At 33.6% G+C, this 26,995-nt stretch overlaps 2 protein-coding genes across 9 annotated transcripts in view; both read right to left on the reverse strand.

Moving 5' to 3' along the window:
* Nucleotides 1-26,995, reverse strand: part of LOC117172978 — a 283,642-nt gene that overhangs the window by 76,463 nt on the left and 180,184 nt on the right. The window lies entirely within an intron of this gene.
* LOC117172982 lies at nt 17,192-19,048 on the reverse strand. Its single transcript, XM_033361320.1, has 2 exons — nt 18,833-19,048; nt 17,192-17,788 (listed from the first exon to the last, which is right to left on the reverse strand). Exons 1-2 carry the CDS (start codon nt 18,934-18,936, stop codon nt 17,587-17,589), a joined length of 306 nt encoding a protein of 101 aa, XP_033217211.1. The 5' UTR covers nt 18,937-19,048; the 3' UTR covers nt 17,192-17,586.

Genomic DNA, 26,995 nt, shown 5'->3' on the forward strand with positions numbered 1-26,995 from the left:
AAAGAGGGAGCTCTTCTTAATATTTTGACACCAAAATCATGTCGATACACCTTACCGACTGCGAGTAAAGCCACCCACGCCTTAACTTGACAGACTGTACTCTGAGAGTTTAATGTAACATAACAACACGAGTGTACATCAATGCTTAAAAAGTGTCCACTATTCATGAATTTTTTTCTGTTGTACCACCAGGATATAAGATAGTGTAAGTCCCATCGCAAGTCATTTACTTGCCGATCGCCAAGAAGATAATCGATCATATACAGCTCCGGATAGTTGATCAAGACGGATATTTGGTTAATTTTCGTAAATAAATAATAAAAATCAGACTGCTCATCAAGCATTTACGATAATGTGTATTATTTTTAATAAATAGGTTGAATTTGGCTCTAATAATTTAGTACCATGAAGCAAGCGCATCAGTCGAAAACAAGCTGTCAAAGGTTAAAACCTCAAAATGTGCTGCTGCTGACAAGGTTGGTTTTCGAGGTCACGCCACTCGCAAAAGGAAGAGAATAAAAGATTCAAGATTTTTTGTGCTTGCATCTGTATTTTTGTCTATCGACGTTTAATTGTTTGTCATGGAGGGGTAAACTTTAAATATTAAAAATTCCATCATTTTTAACGAATCTATCGCTTATGGTTAAGTACATGCACACCAGTCATATGCTTTATCAAGCTTCAATAACAGTGATAAGATTAGAATTGCAGTTCAAAATCAAGATCATTGTGTCCTGCCGAGCAAAAGTTCACTGATGGTAAGAACAGATGGAGCACCAGTGACAAGCACAATTTTAGTTTCTAATGCCATCTTTCATTTGTTTGAAGAAGCAATATATAAAATCAATGCAATAGAAATTGATAGAAATAAAAAGTTTGATCTCACTAGTCTCATGACAAATGATGTATCTCTAAATCCTTGGGCAATCACGATACATACAGAACACTGGTTTGGCTTGAAATAAATGATAATAATCAATCACTAACCATCGCCACTGGCGACTTTGATGTAGCCATACCTCTTAGCATGATATTTGGTTTTGATGAGGATTATCACAAAATCATTGTCAATGCTAAACATGAACTTATTTTGACAAGATCGAAAAGTGATGCAAATGCCATCTCGCAAGCAGCCCCCATTGAGCAGTATAAAATTGAAATTGATTAAATAGAGTGGTTATTGCCTAGTGTTAGATTTTCAGAATCACGCAAATTTCAGTTACTAAAATATGTTGAAAGAGATCCACCTATTGCAATAAGTTTTCGCACTTGTCAAACGTATAAATATCCTCTACTTCTAACTACTCCAAAACATTTTTGGCCTGTAAAAACATTAACACAATTGTAAAAAGCGAATTTTGTTATACTTGGATTTTTAACAAACAGAAAAAACAATATTATTAGAAGCTCTAACAACTTTGATAATTGAAATTTGTCAAATGTAAAACTACTTTAAAATGAACAGCGCTATCCTTATATTAATTTGAATCTTGATATTAATCGAAATTTGTAGGCTTTTCTATGCGAAATGTATACAAACCTTTAAGTTAATGACCAGAGAGTGGACGATCGTAGCCTGAAGTTGCACACTGAGCTCTCCCACCACTCCCCCCAAGCCATGGTTCTCTGCAGCGAGGAAGCCTAAGCTAAGCTCGGTGCGCAACTTCAGACTACGCTGGTCCGCTCTCTGCTAATTACTATGGTCAAGAACCCAACCAATGCTATCAGGAAGAGAATTTATAGAGTTAGCACCTCTAGTAGTAATTGCCTGTTCTAAGCAAAATGAGTAATTGAAGTATGGATTAGTTGACGCTCGTTTGGAATTTCAAACGAGGGAAAATTTCCCTGTTTAAGCATCGGCATATTGCTTAATGTTGCATGATCGTATACTTGAGTATAAATGTAAGTAAATTTGCTTGAAAAATTATGATTTTCAAGTCACATTAAATAACTTAAAAAAAACAATTTATATTTAGATAAATTTCTTTTCTTTATTTAAAATAACATTGTATTTTACAAACAGTTATGTCCAAATTGTTCCAAAAGTCAGTTGATGTTTCAGTTTGTGACTCACAAAATATTTAAGCTGGACCAATCAGGAGTGCCGCATAAACAGCCGTGCGTGCGTGAGCATGAGTCGAACACTGTGGTAGTGACCACCGGTTCTCCTGAAACCATCCCCACCACGAGGATCGCTTCAATGCAAGTAAGAGCCCGATGCTACGGGGAAAAAGAGGTGGCACTGCATTTGCATTTCGAGTAAACAAAAAACAGATAATAACGATACATACAGAAAGGCAAAAGTTTGATTACAAAAAAAAGAAAGGATACAATCCTTGCAGGAATAATTGAACTAAAGTCATACTCAAGGGACACAAACTAGGCACCAATACTATTGCGGTTAGAAAAATCTTACAAGTAAAAAGTTACGATCGAAGATTTCGTAGAAAATAGTTTAAGCCAGTCAATTCTGTAAGGGCTGGTTTTGTTATGGCAACAAAAAATAAGAATAAAAAACAGTAAGAAAACAAGAAAATATTTTTGTCAACTTTTTATCAACAATCCCTAGCAAATACATAGATTGAAGTTCACTTGGAAGGATGCTAGAATTTTTGTTCAACCCTACTAAGAAATTGAAACCCATGACAATTTAAACATTTACCAGAAATACAATACATGATTCGAAAGTTTAAAATTTTATTTTTTTGGTCGATCCCTGTGCATCAAATAAAATAATTTTAAGAATGAAAATTGCAGACTTCCTAGTCGTTAAAGTTTTTTTTGAATATTTTAAGAGTTAAGGATTTAATTTGAGTGTGCTCCTCATTAGCAAGGGAGGTGAAACTTTCTGAGCGATTTTTGTGCATCGAATTAAACAAATTAGGAAAGGAAAATTGAAAATTTCGACTTATTGTATTTCGGTGATTTTTTGAATTTTTGGGAGATGAATTCAAGTGCCTTACACATTATCTAGGGCGGGGGTAGGGGTGGGGGCCGAACAACTTTTTTGTTGATCGTTAGGCAGTAAATGAAACGATTCTCTTAAAAATAGTTTGGACTTTTACTGGTATGAGAAAACAATTTTTTTCGTTTTTTTATTTATCATAAACGTTGCAAACTTCAGTTTCATTTTCTTAGTAGGGTGAAAAAAAATTTAGAATCCTTTTAAGTAAATTTTAAGTTTATCTGCAGGAGTTGGTTGATAAAAAGCTAAAAAATAAATTATGGGACTAGAAGAACTTGATGATTGCAAAAAATCATTCATCTATTGAAGAAGTGTTTTATTTCAGAAATTACTATGTGCTTATGATTCTCCGGAATTATTTTATTTCATCGAAGGTCATACACTATTCATAGGTCTCTCTCTTTCTCTATGTCCCTACCTCTATCTCTATATCTCTCACTCCTCCTCTCATATATCCACATCGCTTATTATGTTTATCGCCTCGCTACTTTGTACACATTTATATAAGTTTAAGTATCGCTTTACATAATGTCAACTTTCCTTTGAGAATTAAATTCATTTAATAAAAAAGAAAATGAGTCTTTATTCATATCCACTGTCTCCTGTGATTTAGTTTTATAGCCCTATGGAAGTGTGTCGCTTGTATGAAGAAGCAGCATCCTCTTACAATCTTGTAAAATAGGAGCAATCTTGTTTTGCTGAATCGAGTTGACTTCAGGTTTTCGGTTTCCAATTAACCGTTGACGTCGAATAAGAGTTTGATAATATAACAAAGTTTGCTTCTAGTTATCAAACGTTATTTTTCTTAATTTGGATGCTTTAATACCTGTAGCTTTCTTATTACCCTCATCACTGCCCAAAACTTTAGAGGCATATAACTTTGATTTTAATCCACCCAAAAAAATCAGTTACTATTTTTCCGTTGCATTCATCTATCGTGAGCCCCAACACCTTTTCAGTCAGTAATTCAATTTCATTGACAGTATTTGGTGACTAGTCTGAAGTGTCACATTTGTCTGACTTTTTAAATATAAGAATAAAAGTTTGGAACTGTAGTGTGGTAAATCAAGCTGTCTGTGTCAGTATAAAGTTTTTTTTTGTCATTGAAGGTGTACTTCGTGTAATTGTAATGAAAGTCATAAATCATTATCTTTGACATATCAAGAACAGCGCAACCCATATAAATTAGATTATTAAATTTAATTTTAGTTTTACTCATTTCAATGATTACCATGTCCTGACAAAATATAGTGCAGCTATGAAACTTTGGTTTGGAAATCAAAGCAATATTAAAGAATGATCAGGTTAATAATAGCAATATTCTGGTATTTTCCAGTACGTTAAAGCAATATTACGATTCGATCAGGCCAATGAAGGCAATATCGGGAAGTGTTTACACCAGTTATAGCACAATTAGTGTATGGTTTAATATTGGATGACGCTCTGGTCAGTAAAGAAAACAATGAGAATTAGTTTGCTTAAAAAACACGACTTTTGGTATATTATTCTACTGTTCCTTTTCAAATGCATCCGCAGTATTATTATTCATAAATCTGCTTGGATACTTTACAGCTGGCTGATAGCACGTATCCTAAATACCATAATATGTTTGCTACACGTGCACATGATCCTACTGTCCTGGCTCCAATATTCCTCAATATTCGTTTATTGTTTTGTGCTTCATCCAGCTGTAGCTCTTGATGATCGGCTGCTTAAACCAAGTCTGATATCTTGTTGCGGCTCTAAAACGAGAATATACTCGCATTCTGATTAAACCCGGTTCATCGACAAGTTCGTATAACTCCAAATCTTCCATTCGCTTCCTGTCAAACTTATCTGGGATGTGAGCTCAGGCTAGATTGGGCTGATAGATTCCTACCGTTAGTTACTGCAAATAATTTATATACAGCCTAGGGAAATGAGGTACTTGGTATTCAATAAGTTTAATCTGTCTGGCATTCTTAGTATGCAGGTTGTCAATTCTAACTCTGGCCTGGATTGCGTTGGGTTTACGTGATTTTCGTAAAATTGTTTGGGCTAAGTAATGTTCATGAGAATTCCGAAGAACTTAAAAATAGATTTTATGTGGCCATTTCGTGCCTCTACGACCCACCTGGTCTTAGTAATCAATCTTGACTCATTTGCTTCTTCTGTATCAAATTGCCTTTGTCCAAGAACTAACAGAGGTCGAATTTTATGGTTAATACCAAGATCTTCAAGAAGCGGTAGATTATGACGATAATAATGGTCCACAATGATAATGAATGAATATCCAAAATATAGCCGTCTGGAGCTACAACTTAGGCTGGCTTAATTAGTTGGCGACCTTTATGAACGCAGTACAGCATCGCAATACTTACATACATCCCTGCATTGCTCGCGTGTTATGGGACTAATTGAATCGAACTCTTCCTATAAAAATGCTTCGTTTTTCTTAAAATCAGGCTCATCAATCTTCGATAATTTACGTAGGCCTTGCAAAAAATATTTCAACTGGACACCAGACAAGAGATAAGGCCTATTGCAAAACTGTCAACATTGCGATAGAAAGTTTGGTATAAAGCCACTCACATCCAAATTTTCAGGGCAAGAACGAGTTGAATCCGTTACGTAAATATTTTTTGTTACAAAAACATGAACCCTACATTTCATCGACAACCTGGTCACATCTTTCATTCTGTTACAAAATATACAATAACTAGTTCTTCTTTGTTTTAAAACATTGAGTGTCAGACAATTAGCATCATGTGCTAAATCATTCATCTGTATATTAATGCTTCGATTGCAGTTCATGCACATCCTCGTATTTTCATCAATCTCTTAAGGAGCTATTTCATGTAAGGCGGTTGTCCATGTGTAGCAACATTTCTGACGGGCGGCATGACTAAATTCCAGGTATATGAAAATTCTTCAGCGTTTCTCTTTATAAACTTGACTCCAATATCAAACAAACATTGCCCCAGGCGATGGAAATAGAAAGTTAATGCAGAATTTGTGTCAAGACTAAGCTACAAAGATTCTTTCAAAAAAAGGAAATACATAATGTAAAGTTCAGTTTGTAAATTGACAATCAGGTTACTATCGCGGTAAAACCTTCTTTATTACAAGCCACCGATGCCTGAAATCTACAAGTTTATTCAAAGGAGGCTTGTCATTATCACAACCGATCTCCAAAATCAAAAGTTTCAAAATTGACAAACAAACTAGACTGTGGTTCATAAACAAAATATTACGTGCATATTTTGTAATAAAATTAAAACGTGACGAGCTTATGGATGGAATGTAGTGCTATAGTTGTTGTAAAAAGAAACTATACGTAAGGGAATGAACTCGCTCCTATCCTACTAAACATTTGTTATATATAGTAGTTAAACTACCGCCACATACCATTACCGTAGTTTAGTCTAGACGACGTGATTGACGGAAAGGGTACAACTGTGCACGAGCCCATATGTGTACGTCGATGGCCACATGCACAACTGTGCACGTTGTTGGCTACAGATACAACTGTGCACAGGGCCATTTGCACACGCCTACATTTCGACGTGCACAGTTGGGAGTCTCCCATCTGTTCACGTAAACCGTTAGTAGGGTACTATATGTACACGTCGACATTTAGTCATTTTATATTACTCTTATTTTATTTTATATTCTATTTAATTTAGTCATTTAGACATATAGTCGACATGTAGACGTGCTCAGTTCCTAGAGTGTCCGTGCAACTCCTCGAGTATGCATGAAACGTTAGCTTTGGCACAACATCCACGAAAAAGTATCCCTCCATTCTCGAAGCCTGGCGTTTTTTTGGACCCAGGGTTTAAAGAATTTATTGACTAGGATATTATAAACTACATTATACTACAGTTTCAGTCAATTTGACCGGGACCATATTTTCCAAAGACGCGTGCAGGGTCCTTTTTAAGTATTATCTTCTTCTGCCACGAAAAGAAATTTTATGTTTCTTAAAAGATTTCATAAATTGGAAGTGGTACAAACAACTGTCAATAAGGTAAGGATAACAATTAGTTAGACTAGAATTAGTTTTAACAGGATAAAGAGCAGCCATTACTGACCAGAGAAAACAAAATGAATCTTTATTTTTAATATTGATCACAGCTTTTTTTCTTTGTATAAAATTAGGTGACTCAATTAAAGTTGCGTATCTACGAATATGAACCCTTAAGTTCGCGATTACAATAAAACTCCAACCCGAATCTGTTGTTTTTAGCTCATTAATTTTAACATGAACCTGTTCTCTGAATTTTTCTTCAAACCATCCACCAATGTTTGTGATTGTCAAAATAGTGTAATTTTTAGTACAAACATTTTTATCATCTATTTTCTCTTCACCACCCACTATTGGCTTGAAAATCCCAGTAGAGGTTTAGTTTTTCCTTTTTCTTTAGGGAAATGTTACAACTTTTATTTAATGCTAATGATCAAGGCCTCATCTTATTCTTTGAAAGATTGTTTACAATTGTATTTGGGTAGTTTTAATTCAAATTGAAACTATGATTGTTTATAAAAATAATAACTGCATGGCTCCTCAATTATTTTTTTAAAAATGAAATCAAAACAAATAGAAATTCAGAGAATGATCCGAAGATAAAATGAGGCCTTGATCATTAGGATTAAAGAAAAAAATAAACCTTTAAATTAGTACTGTTAGATAAACAATTTTAACCTGAATGATTATTTTCCAAAGTGTGCTTAGAAGCGTCCATCAAGATTTACATAAATTAATAATAGTTGTTTTTTGTCGGTTTTATAAATCCTTTTGAAGATGGGCTACTTTTGAGATTGATTTACGTAGTGTACATTCTTAATATTACCCAAACTATTTAATGTGTTTTTAAAACGCGGAGTGAACATGCGTCTTCAGTCATCTAAAAATGTATTTAAATCTTTATGAATTAAATTTTATATTACCCCAGTTCCTATGCTCGTTTGACAGGCACTTTCCACATGATTCCAAATTACTCTCTCTCGCAGTTTCATCAAAGCTTCACTTATACCAGCTCTTGTTTTTAGCAACTTCTTGAATTTTCTGCTTGATGTCTTCAAACTAGCGATCAATGTCCTAATAGCACGTTTTTTCCCATTGATATATGTCTGATCTTTCTCAGAATTTCATTGAATAGTCTGAAGTTTTCTAGTTCCTTCCCTCGTCAACCATGTAATATCTGCAGCTGATGGGGGTTGCTTTTCAAGTAGGGAAGAGTGGGGCCGGTTCGATCACGAGTCAAGTCCGATCACTAACGATTTCTTAAAATGTCGTTTATATTTTTAAATGAAATTCCCGCCAAAAGTGACTTCCTCTAGTAACCCTCCTTCACACAAGTAAACGTGGCTCGCGTGTGGTGTCGCTAGTTGTAATCGGTAACATAACCGCAATTGTGGGAAAAAGTGAAAAAATCGTCCTTCGAGAATTATCACGAAGTAGTTTGTCATATGGCACCAGTGTTTTGGATTTAATAACACTCTGTCGTCCCGAAGTATATACATGTCCTAATATTCTTATATTAACCTTTTTGCGAAAAGTTGTTATTTCAATTTCTAAGCGCAATTGAAATTTGTTTATCACTTACGAGGCAGGTTCGATCAATGTTTGTGGGGCAAGTTCGATCAACTTGTATGTTGTAGATGCCTTAATTTTAGGATTATTTATTACTAGTTTTTCGCACTGATATGTCATGTTATCGATTTTACATATGATAAAAATAGCATATAAGCACAATTTATTATTGTTTAATTGTGGCAATTGATTGTTATTTCTGATTTAAATTTCATTTTGTAGATATAAGTTCGGCTATCTTATATAATTTTCAACCTGAAACATTTTTAAACAGTTCTGTAACAAATTAAGGAATTTTCGAAAATTATTTCATTTCATTTACAGTTTTTCAGTATGGTGCTAAGTTATAGGATAAAAACTAATCGGGCTTCAACGAGCATTGACAGCATGAAAGCAGCACTGAGTTTTCATTTTGGATAGGGATATAGCATTCGTCAAGCAAGTAAAATTCAAAGAATTCCTCACGCAACCTTTGATGCTTACGCGAAGAAGATCAAAAAAGGGGAAGAGACGACATTGCAACCAGGAAATAAAAGAAAAACAGTGTTTTCGGACGAACAAGAGTATCGAATTTGCGATGATCTAATTCTTTGCTCACAATTGTGCCTCGGATTAAGCAGCGTGGATTGCCAAAATTTACGTTTGAAGTTGCCGTACAAAACGACGTGAAAATGCCACACACTTGGCAAGAGAATAAAATGACAGGAAAAGTTCATTCGATTCTTAAAAAGAAATCCACGCGTCAGTCTTCGATAACCAGAAAAATTGCAGTTTAAGTCGGGCGACTTCATTTAATCCCCATAATGTGAAAATTTTTCACGAAAATTTGGAGCTTGTTTACGAACGAGAACCCTGTTTTTCCGATCCACTCAAAGTTTGGAATTTAGTCGAAACTTCAACGACGAATGTTCCCACCATGACCCGAAACGTCGTTGCATCTTCCTCTCTACCCATGTTAAATCATCCTCTATTCTCTGCAAACTTCCATGTAAGATCCTCTACTTTGTAATCACTTCCCTCTAATGTTCCCATTTTTTTAGTCTTACCAGTACCATTCTCTTCCCTATTCACTCTTCCCTTCCTACACTTCTCATGCCCTCTATCTCTATCTTCGCATCAATCATTTTTAACACTTTTTCCACTCCTTTCTTTAGCTCCTTCCCCTCTAACCGTATGCTTCTTATCACTATGTTTCTTTTCCTTTCTTCTATCTCTTTCCTTTCTATTCTTTGCTCTATTTTCTCAGCATTTCCTTCTCCATATTCCCCCTTTTTCCACCACCAAAATCCCAGTTCGAACTTTCTAATTCCTTTATCCTACCTTGCATCTCCTTTACTATTCTATTATTATCTTCCTGCTTCTCTAGTTTTTGTTCCGATGACTCCATCCTTTTCTCTAACTTTTCCCTGACTTCTTCCTGTTTATTTTTTCTTTCTTAAGTTCAGCCATTTCCCGCCTAATTTCTTTCTTTAATTTCTCTCCCCTTTTTTCTTGCTTTTCATCATAAATCCTCATTACCTCTATCATCACTTCGTGAATTTCCTTTAGTCTTTCCTATTTCATCGGAATATCACTTTCATCAGCGCTTCCTTTAGCCTCCTTACTATTATCATTCTTCTCTACCAAATTCTGCTTTTCCGGCGGCGATCTAAACATTTTATGATATTTTAAGTTTGCATCGATATCTTCCTTCTCTGCACTGCTTTCCCTCTCCAACCTCTTTTTTTTGATAAACGCCTCAATCGATCCTACGCTTTTTGCTCTTAATTCCCCCTTTTCTATAGTTTTCTTATACTTCCCCGTTTCCTTCCTTCTTTGATCTCCTTTTTCGACATACTTAAGACTTCCTGCTCCAAATCTGTTTCTTCCGCGGACATGCTCGCTCCGCTAGCCATGAATCTGATTAAAACGCTTCCGCCTTCTATGCTTCCCTGCCTCTATCTACCATCGCGGTCTGGTACCTTCCTTGCTTTTCTTTGTGGCTACCGAAATCTGTACTACTAACCCGATCAACCCAGTACACCCACCCTGTCACAAGTCTCCAAACAACCTAATCTCAACCTCAACACAAATGTGTCTTAATACTCAAAAATATCTACCTCCCCTTTTCAACCTTTTCACACAATTCCACAATCCACTCACTTCAAATTTCACTACAATATCAAAAAAAACTCACCATCAACAATTCCCACTACTTGACACTTTCATGTCGGAAACGGAATTCTCTTCAATATTAAATCTTTATTCGCTCGTACTGCAATTTTCCATTTGCCCCGCAGACGTTTTCTGAATCCAATTTTCTTAGCAATGAATCCACACGCAAGCCTGTTTCTGCAAGCGACGACGTTAACAATCATAAAGAAAACACAAATTTCGATGTGATTCCACTGATGAACCGAATTCGTCCATTTTTGGTAGGAAAATCTCCATAATAAATCAGAGGATTTCCAAAAACAAATCGTAGAAAAATCACGCAAAAAAGAAAACGCGGTAAAAGCATCATTGCTACAGACAGTCCAGTGATGGAATTGATCGAAGAAAAGAAAAAGGAGAAAAATTTGAAAAGGAAATCTGAGGAAAACATGCTTGTATCTGAAAAACGAAAAAAATAATAAAAGTAATGGAAAGAACGTAGGCATCATGATATTTAATCTTACGACAATTGAATGAAACGATTTAACATGTGCAATTTAGTTTAATTATAAAATAAAAATGTATTGGAATAGTTTATGCTCATGCAACATTGATTACAGTAATACTACAAGTAACATTTTCAACTAATCTATTGTTAAATTTGGTTTGTTCATGGATCGAACTTGCCCCACAGCCTGATCAAACTTGTCCCACTGACTATTACGATTAAACGTGAGGTGAGAGGAAATGTTATTGAAAACTAATCATTAAAAAGTATGAAGAAAAAATATATCTATTATGTATAATGTAGAGGGATATTTACTCTTTCATTTGACCACCAAGCCATACAAACAATTGTTCAATTTTTCAGAAAAAACTTGGTTTGAAGAAAAAGTGATCGAACCTGCTCCACTCTCAACTATAAGTTAATACGCTGTCCTCGTGATCTTTAGGACTTTTGTAAATTTTCCGAAATCCATTTTTAAGGGGAGGTTCTACACTTCAAATTTCAAAAAATCCTTTTTTTTGCATTTTTTGAATAAAAATATGCCACTAAAAGGATTTTGTCGAAAACATATTCCCACGTTTTTGGGACCTCCAAAGTACCCATCTCCTCCCTTCTCATGCGTCTTGGTGCGACGCGGTCGAACTGTCGCAGATTTCCCAAAAGTAACGTTTTTCGAGCTGGATGGTATGCCTTTTACTAGAAATATTTTTCGAATTGACTCAATTTTTTTTTATTTGTTCAGTGAACAGGCCTCTCTGATCGGCCGAGCACGATTTTCAAAATTTTAATTTTTTACATTTTTACAGCCCCCAATAGGTCAAAAAATTTGGTGAAATTTCAAACTTTTAATTAAATATTGCATTATTTAAACAAATTTGATGTAGACAAAAATTCGCTTCGGCCGATCATAGCCAAGAAAGGCCTCAATCAAAATATATTTAATTTTTTTATTTCATATAACCCAGTTGGTTCGATGTCATACCACAATGACACCCGTGTTCTTTTTGGTAGCGACAAGTTCAAAGACGTTTCAACGTCACGGAATTCACGTTTTAAAATTTTCAAAAATACAGATTCAAATTGAAAGAATGTATCTTTAAATAAAAAAAAGTTTGTGTCGATATCTTTAGTAGATCCTTTGGAATTCATTTTCGAAAAATAAGCCCGATTTTCCCGCTGAGGTGTAGAATTACCCCTTAAATTAAAACAGAAGCAACACATAAAATACACTTTCAGATTTAAATAGAAATTGGGAGGATAGTCGTAGGGGCTAGAGCGTAGGCTTTGGAAGGTCAGACAACTCAGCGGCGCCACTAATAAAAAACAAAATGATCTACTCCATCGTCTTGCGGGTTCGATTCCCGACTCGTAGTCTGGAAGAGCCTCGACGTCCTATGCGGTGAACACTAGCCTACCAAGGGAGTTGTTTATCTCCGGAGAGTCGTGGGACCGGTACCTCTAGAGAAAAAGGTTTTCTCTAAGTACTTAAAGCTGTTTCTCCTGGTGGTTCGGAACCCACCTTAAACAGTAGGTCCCCCTCCCCCCACCAAGTAAGTGTTTGTGTGGGGTGTGTAAAGGAATAGAGAAGAAGGTGCAAAAAAATGTAAACCCTTAGGGGACACATTAGAAGCTTCCATTCCATTCCATTCCATTCCAAATAAACCTTAGAGTCTTTTGATACTTTGAACGCACTGCACTGAGAAAAAGTACTCTTTAATCAAAAGTGCCGCTGCTTTTGAATTCCGCATTATTAAAACAATAGTTTATGTCAATAGTCTAATTAATTTTGTTTTGAGTGAAATAATTTCGAGATTTTTAATAAAAAATACAGTACTATAGATTAAAATATTGACGATTATATGAAGCTCAAGTATATAAAGTTAAGAAAAATAAATGCACATTTATTTCAAGAAAAATGTGTATTTATGGTGTTAAACATACTTTTGAATTAACATATCAAGGTATGTATTTCTTTCTAAAGTAAAAGATTTTAATGTAAAGAACAATCTTGTTGTGTGAAAAAGCAATGCAAATGTTTTCAAAAATTGCGTAACTGTCTGTAAGGCATAGTAAAATTGAATCTATAAAATATTTTTTATGATTCATGAGCGTATACAAATAGGTTGAATTAATATATTTTCGAAATTTCAAACAATTTTTTGCACCATCAAATTGAGCTCGAAATATATACAAAAAACACTGAAACACATTTCTAGCCCATGTAATTGATGTATTAAATTTTTTCAGAGTTTTAACCCTATTTGAAAATTCTAGAAGAACAAAATTCCTGACAGAAAATTACTGAGTTATAAAATGGCTGAACCAGAAAATTTCAGAATTTAAAGAATTAACAAAATTTGTTTGTAGAATATTATTTATTTATTTAATGAAATAAACAAATACTTTTATTAGAGGAATTCTTTTAATGTATAAAACTGTATAAAATAATTTTTAAAAATTTCAAATAGCAATAATTAAAACTAATGTACTTCTGAATGAGCGATTTTGTTTTGAAATGTGCACATTCTTTAAAATAATTTCTTTATACAATCTTTATGCAACTATTGTTATGTAAAATTTAAGAAATAATTTGCATTTAGTTTAAACATTGATACAAAATTTCTTTAAAACAAATATCTGATCATTATATTTTTAATAAGTAAATAATATTTATTTTTTAAAAAACAATTTTTTAATTTCTATAATTCAGAAATTTCATAAATCAGGAATTTTACAGTGTCGGAAATTTTGTTTTTCGGGATTCTTTAGTTGTCTCATTTGGCAGTTTAAATTAAAATATTTAAAATTATACAAGCACTGAACATCTGAAGAAAATGTGCCAAAATTTTCATAAGCATTGCTAACTAATTGAATTTTAAAACAATGTATCTTTAAAGTTCTAATTTTTATAAACAAATACAGTGATAAAAAAAGCACAGGTTTTCATCAATAATATATAATAATCATGGTAGTATTATTTATTGTTATGGAACTAAATATTAATATAAATTAATAAGCAGAAATATATAAATTTTGAAAATGTTTTTTTTTAATTATGTAACATTGTCTATTTTTAATCAGTAATTACTTTTTGTAAATATTAATTTCATGACAATTTTTAATGCAGATTATTTTTATAGAAAAATTAACTGACATTTATGAATTTACTATTTAATTCTCAGTCCCAGAATGGACTGTTTATATCTACAAGTTTTGATTATAATTGAATTCTTTTTAAATTGTACATTAAAGTTAGTATGGTTTCTTATAGTTCTATTTAAAAAAGAGATAAGTTTTAGAAAATTACCGAGCTGCAAGCCTTCAACATTTTTATTTCTTGAGAAAAAATGTCTAACACAAAACACCTTATAAATTCGAAAAATAACTTTTTTTAAATATTGATTAAATTTTAAATTATTTAAGTACGTTTAAAAATGTATTAATTCTTAATATATTTGTGGGTGATAACCAGCGCGAAAACATTTAAAACATAAAGTTTTTCGACAAAAAGGACAATAAATTACGATAAATTACGATTATGCAGATACATGAATCGAAAAGCGAGAATGATAGTTATTGCCCAATAATTTTCCTATTTTGAAAGGAAAAAAATTGATCGCCGGGGGGCATTAAAAATTATTATTTGACATATGTACAATGCAAAAAATAAAAAAAAAACTAAAAAAAAGTTGTCAAATAAAAGATTTGAACTAGCGACAGCCTGGTGGTTAGATAAGCCCTTTACCAATGGGCCAGTGACGCAGGCTAAAAAAAAAGTGCGTGACTCGGTTGACATTTGGCAGCCCCGGAGACCGTGTTCTTCATACGCTCATAATTTTTAAACACGGGCCCACTTACAAGGAAGCCAGGACACCTGTCTAATTAATACAAAAAGAGATATTTCGTGTTCAAATCGTGTACAAAACGTAGTTTTATACGCGATTGGAACACGATATATCTCTTTTTATCAAAATGAATCATCGTGAAAGCATTAAATCTATTACAGTTCTAATTATTTATGACATACTATCGATTGATGATAGTTTAATTAAAAGTTCAAAAGTGTCACATTAATGTCATTAGTATTTGTGATATCAACTTCAGCGTGGCGTCGTAGCTTTAGGGCTAACCTGGCGGACCGAAGAAACCGAATGAAGCTTCTACAAAGTATCCGTAAATACCCCATTGGGTACCCATTCGGTTCCTTTAAAAAAAAAACTCGAAAAAACAGCAGGATTAACTTTTAAATTGTTTAAATTCGGATTCTATGTTAAAATTCCCTATAGAAAGTCACGAAATAATCGCAATAGTTTTTTTTATAACGGTAAAAAGTTTAAAAAATATATAAGACGCATAACGCCTGTTGACTCCTACATTTCAAACGCATCGCCTGTAAGTAGCAGTCAACGGTCCGCCAGGGTAAGGCGTGCGATTTTAAGTGAACGGTGCGTGCGTTTTATTCTCGGCGATTGCGAATATTCTAATAAAGTGCATTTCTCATAATACGTCTTACCCAACCAAAGTCAACATTTAGTTTTGTTTAAAATAATGTATGGAGTATATAGATAATAATTAATGTCAGTAAAAGTACGAGAAAACAGAGGAGTATGTGTCAGAGGCTAAAGAAGTTGTGAATTCATTAGATGTAACTTTTGAGAAACAAATGTATTTTGCATTTGAATCAACATTTTTCCTCCTTGAATCTGAAATTTCGGCTAATAGATTATGACACTGTACTATACAGTTCAACTTTTCTACTGCTGCAATGTTATAGGATATATCGTTTGCCGAATTTTTTAGGGAAAATATTTTTTCCGAAAAAATAGGCAATTTTCCCTAATTTTCGAAAAAATTTCGGAATGAGGAGAAAATATTCCCGAAAAATCAGGAATAATTGGGAAAGGTTAAGGAATTTACAAAACCATAAGAGAATACGAAATTTTTCTTATTCTTTCGGGAAATTTCCGTATACTTTCATGAGGAATATTTCTTAATATTTGTATACTTTTATTCTGAAAAATATTTTTCATGAAGAAGGAGGTATGATTTTGGTATAATTTTACCCAGTAAGTCATATGATTGTTGACAATTATGAACATTTATAACAAATGTTATTGCATTTCATTTTTATGATTTATGTTCAGATATTATTTTAAGTATGCATTTTACTGTATTGTATATTTTTCTTCGTGTTAAATATTTTGCATCAATAAATTGATGCTACCGTTAGTTAAACTATAGTTCTAAAAGACCAGCGGCCGACTGGATTTCTGACTGTAGGATGGGAAGTATGTTTGGGGGCGCCTTTTTAACAAATAAACAAAAATTATCGAAAAAAACACACTGCCACATCGATTAGGATCGACAGCCTCATCTATTTGGTTTGGAATTATTTTCAATATAGCAGCTAAAATGATTGAAAAATTATAAGAATTGATTGAATTTAATTCGTGACAAAAAAATTTAATTTAATTAATTTATTCAGTCTTAATCGTAGAATTAAAATGATTTAAAACTATAGAAGTCGATTGGGTTCAATTGCTTAAAATATAGTTAATTCTGATTCCTTCAATTGTTTTCAATAAAACAATTAAAATGATTAAAAAGTGATAATTATTGATTCAATATGATTGGTGAAAAATATATTCAATTTCCTTCACAATACAAAATTCTTTAAAACTAGAAATAGATTGGTTTAAATTACATAAAATGTAATTGATTCTCATTTCGACAATTGTTTTCTATAATGTGAGTAAATTTATTGAACAGTTATAGAAATTTTTGGATTTATTTATAAAAAAATTCATTGAATATTATTCATTTTCATTCATTATTAAAATACAATTAAACTTTATTCAAAATTATTCATATGAAGATGATTGAGATATGAGTGATTGTTGAGCTATCCAATATTTATTGAAAATATTTAAAAACAATAGAACTTTACTTATTTTCAATAAATTTTAATAATCCATTATTAGCAGGTTGTGTATATCCTTATGTTATGGAACGAAATTATTATTCTACTGTTTTGAAAATTCAATGATAAGTCTTAAACTTTTTGTTTATTCAAAAAATATTGAGAGATCTGGAAGAATACTTAAATGCAAGTCTCGATTGTAAAAGATATATTTCGTTAATTTGAATATTCCAAACTTTACCGTTTAACTAGTAATGTTGTGAAATCCTGTCAACATTTTCGCAAAACTTCACCCTTGCAAAATATATCTGTAATATTATATTTATATTTACGCATATAAGGGGTTATATTGTTAGCAATTATTAAAAAGATGTCAATGAATGACAGAAACATGTACAATTCGTTCTGGCAAATACCATATGCTTTATCAATTAATAATCAGCTGATTCAGCAGTATACTAAACTGAGAAAAAAAGTACTGTCGATCATATCTCACTGCTACCAATAAAAAATCTACAGGCGTACACGCGCGCGTTTTTGAATGCCAGAAGAGAAGATTTTTGTGAGAAGGTTTTTGTGAGAAGATTTTTTTGTTGCTGTTCTAGGGGCGTCCAAATGTCTTTAGGGTCGCCACACCAACAGGGGCGAGGGTGGGCGAACACCATGAGGGTCCACGCTAGTCCGCCGCTGTAAAAGATTATATAGTCGACTACATTAACTATTGTAGAAATACATCTTTCTCTCTGTTTCTCTAGTTCATACGAGGTGTGTTCAAAAAATAAGGTGACTTTATGCTTTTCTCAAAAAATATTCATTTATTCCTCAATATTTATATTGTCCCCTTCAAAGTAATCCCCCTCAGATAAAATACACTTGTGCCAACGCTTTTTCCAATCATCGAAGCACTTCTGATAATCATTTTGTGGTATAGCCTTGAGTTCTTTCAGCGATGCAGTTTTTATCTCCTCAATCGTTGAAAATCGATGTCCTTTCATGGGTCTCTTCAGTTTTGGGAAAAGAAAAAAGTCACTGGGGGCCAAATCCGGTGAATATGGAGGCTAAGGCATGATTGTGGTGCTGTTTTTGTTCAGAAAATCTTTCACAAGCAACGATGAATGAGCAGGTGCATTATGCTTCCACTGAGACGATTGGGCTTTAGTTTCGACGTCATAACCATATACCCACGATTCATCCCCAGTTATAAACCTTTTGAGAAAATCAGGTTCATTATTGACTTTATTCAACATCTCCTGAGCGATGGTCATTCGATGGATCTTTTGATCAAAATTAAGCAGTTTTGGAACAAATTTCGCTGACACATGTCTCATGCCCAAAACGTTCGAAAAGATAGCATGGCATGAGCCAACCGACATGCCAACATCTTCAGCACTCACCGTAGACTCACCGTATGCAACTGTCAACATTTCAAGAGTTTTAGAGCCCTGGATTCCATTTTTCACACAAAATTTAATGCAAACTCTTTGCTCCATTTTTTTCGAAAGAAGAAAATCGCCGAGCACACCAAACCCTTCTAACCTTTTACGCCTCTGCCAGAAAAACAACACGAGCTATATAGTCAAAACTGTGAACATATCATCGTGACGAGTGTACCAACACCACAAAACAAAAAAATTTAAACTTGAATGTACGTAGCCCGTGAAAATTGAAAAGTCACCTTACTTTTTGAACACACCTCGTATAGATATACATAGCAACAGTCGTCCGATATACCTGAAGGGTTTTGAAACCTTAAGTTGAGGGTGAAAATGAATCATGGTATTGATGACAAAACATTTTCCAGGGTACTGATGGATAATTGAAACTGAAATCTGCATCCTCCAGGTCAGTTAGCTTCGACCCTTTCTAAAGAACAGTTCTTCATTTTAAAGTGAGTTATGAGTGAAGTGTTTTGAAGGAGCCTTGAGTTTTGGAGTTTATAGCATCCGTCATTGAAAGCAGGAAGTTAAAACCTGCATCAACATTTTAAGGTAAGTCTATTAATTAAATTGTTCTTAAACAAATTTTCATGGCTGTTTTCGGAAAGTTAAGAAATTCTAGTATTTCAATTACAGAAATATTTCGTCCCTTGAAATCAAAAATGTCTTTGTTTTAAAGCAATATTTAATCTCTTCAGATGAAACAAATAATTCCATTCAATTTAAAACATTGAAAAAACGCAGCTGACGCGTAAAAAGTGATTTAAGAGATTTAAAAATCATGATTTTTCAATTGAAATGCAAACAGCATGCAGTGCCTCTAATACTCATTTTTAGACATTGTCTTCACTAATGATTTTTGAGCTTAAGTCCGCAGGGCCGTCACTTTTTATATTGTGTTTTAAAGTGTGAGGTTCGCCCTTCAGAACTACCTTAGCTCGGAAAAAATTCAAGTATGACCAAGAGTTACAAGACATTAAAATAAAGCCACCGGATTAATTTGTAGACCTAATATTATCATGAATCCAAAAGAGTTGGATTTGTTGAGTTAACGTCTTAAAGATTAATGAAAAAAATTAAACGTATTTAAACCAAATATAATGTATAAGGATACTATACTTCAACCATTATTTTTGTTCCATGATGCTTTTAAAAATCAATCAATCCTCTTCCGGGAAATAAAGAGGACGAAAAAGAAAATATGAAAGAGCTGAAGAAACTACTCGTGTCGTGAAACTTATGAAAGAAATAGTCAAATTACAGCTGCTTCACTAAATCTTTCTCTTAAACAATTTCTTAAATAATGTATTGTGATTATTGTAAATATATTGGACTAAAATATAATAAAGTGAGAAAAAAATCGATAATATATTTCAGAAAAACCAAAACACACAGCCAAAAAATTCTTAATTTATGGGTGGATCTTAGTAAATTTGAGAAAATTTTGAAACTTTTTCTGAAATTTTCCCTACAGTTTTTTAGCAAAAATTTTCTAACTTCCGAAATTTTTGGAAAATTCTCTAAAATTTGGAAAAATTCTTGAAATTTTCCCTACAAAATGTTCAGAAATATTCCCTAAAATTAGGGAAAATTCCCGAAACTTCCGAAATTTTCCCTATAAAATGTTAGGGAAAATATCTTTCAAGTTGAGAAAATTCCCGAAACTTTCCTACAAAATGTTAGGAAAAATTCCCTAAAATTGGAAAAAATTCCCGAAACTTCCGAAATTTTCACAGTGCAGTTAACTTTATAATATTTTACTATTAGGTTTATGACACCTTCAGTTGAGTATAGTCAATTTTTTAATAATGTAATAATACTTTATTTGAATCAAGAAAATAAGAAACCAATATTTCATTGATTCAAAAGTATATTTTTCTTTGTTTGTGTGCTTGTCCATGTAATTTATGGCACATAATTATGGAATGTATGAACAATAGATTTGTGAACTTCCTGTCGTAAAATATGAAAGGAGAACCTTTAAGGAATTTATTATTAAAAATATCAAAGAAATTATGGAGGACGGGTGAGCCATAGTTGTTGATTTATATCAACATATAGATCTAATTTTATCTTCAACGCATCTGGTGCCGGCGCGCAACAAAGGTAGTCATAGAGGCGGTAGCAAAATTGTCGAACGTATAGCGTGTATTGAGCATTTCGAGATGACATTTATTGAGTAAGTAATTAGGGTACATGTAAAAATGTTGTGAGGTGATAGACCTAGGAAGCTTCTAGAAGGAATTTCAGGGTTATTTGTTTGAGCGCGCAGGAGGTTTTTTCGAATTGAACAACGAAGGGTGAGAATTGAGTTTTTCGGGGTGACATTTATTGAGTTAGAATGTGTTGACCCTCACTTTATATTGTGACGTCAGATACCATATCCTATTCCTTATTTTTCAATGAAAAAATTGCCATTCCCGGATTCCAGTATTGATTTATAATATTGATAGTGAGAATCCGATACAAGTTTGCTAATCGTACGGAAAATTTGTATCTAGAACTCCCCCTACCCTACTAATAATTTTTATATCTTTTTATTTTATACTATTCTACATAAAAATGGCTTTCAAAAATCCTTTTAAGGCAAATTAAATTTTTTGATTGTTAATGTAATTTCTTAAGAATAAAAAAAACTTCGCATCTATTCAAAAACTGATTAATCACAAATTGTAAGATCTTTCTTAAGTGCACAATTTTTTTATCGTCATCATTTCCCGCATCTTGTATTGTTTGACGGCATTCTGAAAATTTTTATTATTTTTTGTGCGAGTAAAATATGAATTTTCGTTTTTTCAAGAAAATTTAAAAGGTTATTTCAATAATCTTGTAGGGCCTTCAGAAATCAACTTTTTTATTTTCTTGAGTTTTTTTATGTGTCGCGTTGTTTGTATTAATATTTTCATTTTCGTTTGTTTTTCTTGAATTTTGAAAATTATATGACTGATAATTAATTTTCTTTTTATCGAAAAACGTTGCGGGGATAATTTGTTGGAGTTTTCAAGTCCTAAGAATAGCCTACACAGAATTTTGATATCTTGAAAAAAGTGGTCTTATGATTTTTGAAGATGCACTAATTTTTTTAATCTTTATCCAAAGTAGTTGGCTAACGAACTTGACTTTCAGTTCAGTTTTCAATAATAAACAGTGTAATGAAGGCAAATCTGTTGGTTTTTCTTAAGAATAAATTAATCCTTTCGAATTTATCATGCTCAGGGACTGAAATGTATAAATATTTCCATACATGCAGTCATACATACAGAAAGATACATTCGTAAAAACCTGTTCCTTGGGTTCAGAGGGTCTCAAAAAGTTGATATTTAACAAATGCGAGGGGTGGAGGCTCAAATTTTACATAAATCTAATGCCACTTTTTATTTTAAAAATTCATTAGAGATTTTTATTTGTAATAAAGTATTGCAACTTGTAAGCATTAACTATTTTCTGTTTTTTTTTTAATTTTGCTATTTGGCCCACCCTAATGTGTGAGTCGTTCGTTGCCGATTAGCATAACAATAAAAAATTTTCGTAAAATATTAATGTACCTAAAAGTTCCGTAAGCAACGCAGAATAAAATGACTTCTTGAATATATTTTGATATGCTATATTTGGATATTGGTTATATTACTTTTATGGGAATTTAAAGATTTCTTTTGTTACTGAAAACATTAAACAATATTTATCATTTTTTACATTTTTTCCTGGTTATATGAAAAAATTATTAAGCTTATTGAAATTTAATGAAGCCATGTTTTACAGTTGAAGTTTTTGTAACCAAACATAAGCTCTTAACAATAAAAGGATCATCCTTTGCAGGTAAACGAAAGTAGTATTCTCACTCGCATCAAGGGTGCCTCTCCCATTGTTTCAACTGCACTGTACGCAACAGTAACCGAGAGACAGCTAACAATGATCGTCACTGCAATTATTGTACTTTAACGTTTTCGAGTATTAAATAAAATAGGCAAAGTTTCACTAAAAAACAACTCTTATCAGAAAAAGAGAATACTATTCAGATTACGTATGAAAATAATCAGACGAAAATATTGAACAGTTTGACCGTAAAATTAACCCCCTTGAAGACATTCTGATAAAATGGCCTTAAATGCTGGAATGTAACGCATGAATGAATACTACCCTTTCTTATGCATGTGGTTTGAACCTGAAGTTCCTCTTTTCAGCTAATAAGCATTTATGAGTTCCATCTCTGAGGAATGTAGCGCATCACAAATCGATAAGGTGGCGATATATTTCACCAACATAGTAACTAGTATACGGTAAACTCTCGTAAAATCACCATCGTCAGTGGAGCGCACAGGTAGCCCAGGTAGCACCGGAGTGGAGACCTACCTGACTTCCAGAGGGGTCAGCTGTTAAAAAGCCGCTCCTGGCAAGACAGCTTGTTTTTTTTTCGATGCGTCGGGAGAACACCTAGCTCTAGGAGAAGGACTGCGGTTCTCTCCCATTAGCTACTCGGTTAGGTTTTCTAAACTAAAAACGTGGTGGCATAAGCCACTTATTTCAGGTAGATAGAAAGGACGTGTAGTCGATTGGAATCTCACTGTCGAAAAAGAGCAGATTCTATAGTTATTCAATCGCGATATAGGCGGATACATAATGCACGTCAGCGTGTACCTTGCCCGACCCGGTGTAAGGTACATATACTTTATTATCGATCTTCTCTTAGAGCGCATTCTGATCGAGAGAACACGTTTTTGAAGATTCCAGATTATTACAAATAAATAAAATAAAAGTAAACTTAAATTTGATAGAGAATCAAATAGTGCTTTTGTAATTCTTTGTTAAATATATTTATTTTTTAAACCAAATTCATTTTATTCTGGATTTTACCGTGCTTGGTGATAGTGAGGAAATTTGTTAAACAACAAGCTGAGAAAAACTCATAACAAAATTTTTTTCGTACAAACGAACTATTTTGTGTAAGGCATAAGAAGTGTTCATACATTTTCGCATTGAATATTGAAATTTGGATTTTAAACAAGGTGATGTATAAGTGATGAAAAATATTTTCATTCCTTTTTTCCTTTATTTTATCTCGAATAAAATTTAAAAAATTTCTCTAAAATGTTAAATTTATGGTCAAACACGAGTCTAAACCATCAAAAGGGTAGCTCGCCTCCGAACCACCCGGTAAATGAATTTTTGTTGGATCCGGATGATGAAGAATTAACTCGCCTAAAATTTCTGATTGAAGAATCTATAAAACCCTCGAATGATATCATAATAAACAGAAAACGAAATTGAACTCTCAACCGATAAAAAAATCCGCAATATCGCTAAAAAATTAGATGAAAATATGCTCGAACTCGTAAATATTCAGAAAACGGCGTGCATAAATCAGGGAACAAATTTGTCTGAACAGATTTTGATTCCAATTCTCAACATCTAATTTACGCAGGACTATTGGGAAATGGCTCAAGAATGGTGGGGTTTAGTATAAGAGGGGGGGGGAGTATTTCGAATCATTAAAAAAAATTCATTAAACGCTTCTGGAACGCAAATATTCGCAGAAAAAAATCGAATTTTGTGGAACACGAATTCCACAGATTCCGGTTGATGAACTACATCCACACGGATGTAGTTCAGCAAGTACCGGGGTTGAATATTAAATCAGAGCCAACCAGAACACCTAGAAGAAAATCGCAACGGCGGGTGGAAAGGCGTGCCGGAATCAACGGGCCTAGGATCTCGTAGATCAGCGGGAAGGGTCACCGCACGCAGCGATGCTACTCACGGAAATTCAAACGCACATACTCTCTATCGAGAGTGGAAAACTGAGGAAGATTTTTCGGACAAACTCCCTCGCGGATATTTTCAAAATGGTATTTATTGCCGTAATGATAAAAATAAAAACACAGCCGACTCTAAAGGGGTTAAAAAATCTCAATGCACGAGCAAGCCTTATAAAACATCACCCCACGAAAACAAACATGTTTGTTTCCTCGAATCTATTAGGGATGAAAGCGAACCAGAGGCGGAAGATGAATTTTTAAACGTTAATGATTATAATGAAGTACCTTCGGGAAACGGATCAGCCCCGTGTTATCTATGAACGTAACTATGAAAACTGACACGGGGCAACTAAAAATAAAAACACCTAATTTAATAATATGCGCAAAGAACTTCTCGAAGAAGACGCAACTTCATAACTTAAAGACAGAATAAAATTTCCAATAATAAATTGTACGGTTGTCAAAATAAAAACCGAAGACTCAATTGACACTTTAAATCTACGTAATCTTGATAAACAATTAACCAGCTGTGTGTTCCAGCGCGTCACGTCATGTTTACTTATTGGTATTTCTTACTCGATTTCGAGTAATGAGTCAAAATTTCGTAGTAAGAAATATCACCCTTTAAATCCATTTACATTAGATTTAAATGCCTATGAAATAGATGTTTGTTTGCTTGGATATTTCTGTCCTTTCTTAAAATGAGCAAGGCTCATTAAGAAAAATAGTTTTCTTTTCTTTTGATAATGCTGGAGCACTGAAATTTTGTTATAGGTATAAATAATTGAAATCCAGTGCTCCAAAACAGAATGATTTTTTGTTGATAGTTTATTGAATTTTTTGTTTTAAGAAAGAATACCATCTAATAAATAAAATTAAATAAAGAAATCTGTCGTATCTCATTAGAAGACTTTATATAAATGCATTTAACTAGATCCAAGTAGGAAAAAGGTGCTTTTTTTGAGCAGAATCACCCATTGTGTCACAGGTCATACTAGTGACAAATTGTGTTTCCTAATATCTCATTAGAGATTGGGTTTAAACCTAGGTTCACTTTACTGAATGATCCCCGTGATTCAATACAATTTTCCCACTGATAGATTGAATAATGTATACGATCTTTCGACCAGAACGATAATTCTTCAGCATGTAGAAGCCATTTTATAGCAATGAACATACATGGTCATTACATACATATGACCTTGAAAAGCGGCACTTAAGGTCTGCCCTCCCTCCAGACATAAAAATAAGGTCATATCTACGCATTTCTTACATAAAATATCGTATGAATCAAGGGGGAGGGACTTTATTGACTTGTGTATATATTCCCAGGAAAACGTGACTTTTTCTCCAGTTTGATGCCATACAGAAGGAATAGAAAAAGATAAGAATTTACTTAATTTCAAAGCCTTTCCTTAGTATATCACAAACTTGGCATAACATGAATTAAAGAAAATCGTGATTCATAAATTAAAAAATTACTTTCACCACAATTTGTAATCGTAAATTAATACTAAAGTTTATTCTTAGGCACGTTGCCATCGGTGGATAAAGGTAGGGTGTCGGTAGCGCTATAGGAAAGTGAAATGGAGAGAGGCCTAATAGAGAGGGTAAGGGAGGTAGATGAGAAGACAAAAAAAAGCGTGAGAGGAACCGAGGAATTTCAGATATTTTCTGGATGGATAGAGGGTTGACGCAAGGATGTCCGCTTAGTTCAACGCTTTTTGAGATTGTTATCGCTAATATAGAAGGTTAGGAGGAAATCGGATATAGCCACTCGCGTATACAGATGACATAGTGCTACGGCATAGTGGATATGGCATAGCAGCTATGGCATAGTGGATGGTCATATGAAAGAGACAGTGAGAAGGGCATTTGTGTTGACGAGGAAGGTGATAGGGCTAAGCAAGAAGCTGTACACAGATGATTTTGGAAGGAGGATGAAATTGTTCAATTCGCCAGTTATGACTGTCTTATTTTACGGAGTAGATTTGTGGGGATGGAAGGAAAGTGAGGATGTAAATAAGATGCGGGAGAGGTATGTAAAGTGGACACTGGGGTTGACAAGAAAACTATATTTTCCAGGAGGAAGAAAAGAAGAACGAGTTTAGGGATTGTAACAAGGAATCGATCGTATAAATATAAGGAGAAATTTTCGGAAGGGAGTGCACGAGGAATCAAGGTATATGAGATGATTCAGGAAAACGGCATAGAGAGAGAGAGAGAGAGAGAAGGCAGCAGGCGTAATGAGAATAAAAGAGTCAAGTTTTAATAGGGACTATATGAGAATGATGTCAAGGGAGAGACCGTAATATTTGTATAACAAAGGAGAGAAAATAAGCCAGGAGCTTATAGCGAGGATGAGGTGTGGGTGCACGGAGGATTTTAATCGGTTTTGGCTCTCTACGGAGAAGAGGATGTGTATATTGTGCGAAAAGGGGGATGCAATAGTGGAACACTGTTTGGAGGAGTGTACGGAGATAAAAAGGAGTGAGATAAGCATGGTGGTTTTGATGCATGCAAGGGGAACAATAGGGCAGTAGCATGGGTATAGGGGGCGCTGGGTAAGATGGAGAAGAAGAAAAGGAAGGAGGAAGACTAGAGTGAAAGAAGGTTGTAAATAGGAGAATAAGTAGATATAAGGAAAATGTAAATTCTGTAAATAGTAGGTAAGTATTAAGTATGAGCCGCGGATGCAGAACTTG

This window comes from Belonocnema kinseyi, chromosome 5 (assembly GCF_010883055.1).
Source record: "Belonocnema kinseyi isolate 2016_QV_RU_SX_M_011 chromosome 5, B_treatae_v1, whole genome shotgun sequence".
Lineage (NCBI taxonomy): Eukaryota > Metazoa > Arthropoda > Insecta > Hymenoptera > Cynipidae > Belonocnema > Belonocnema kinseyi.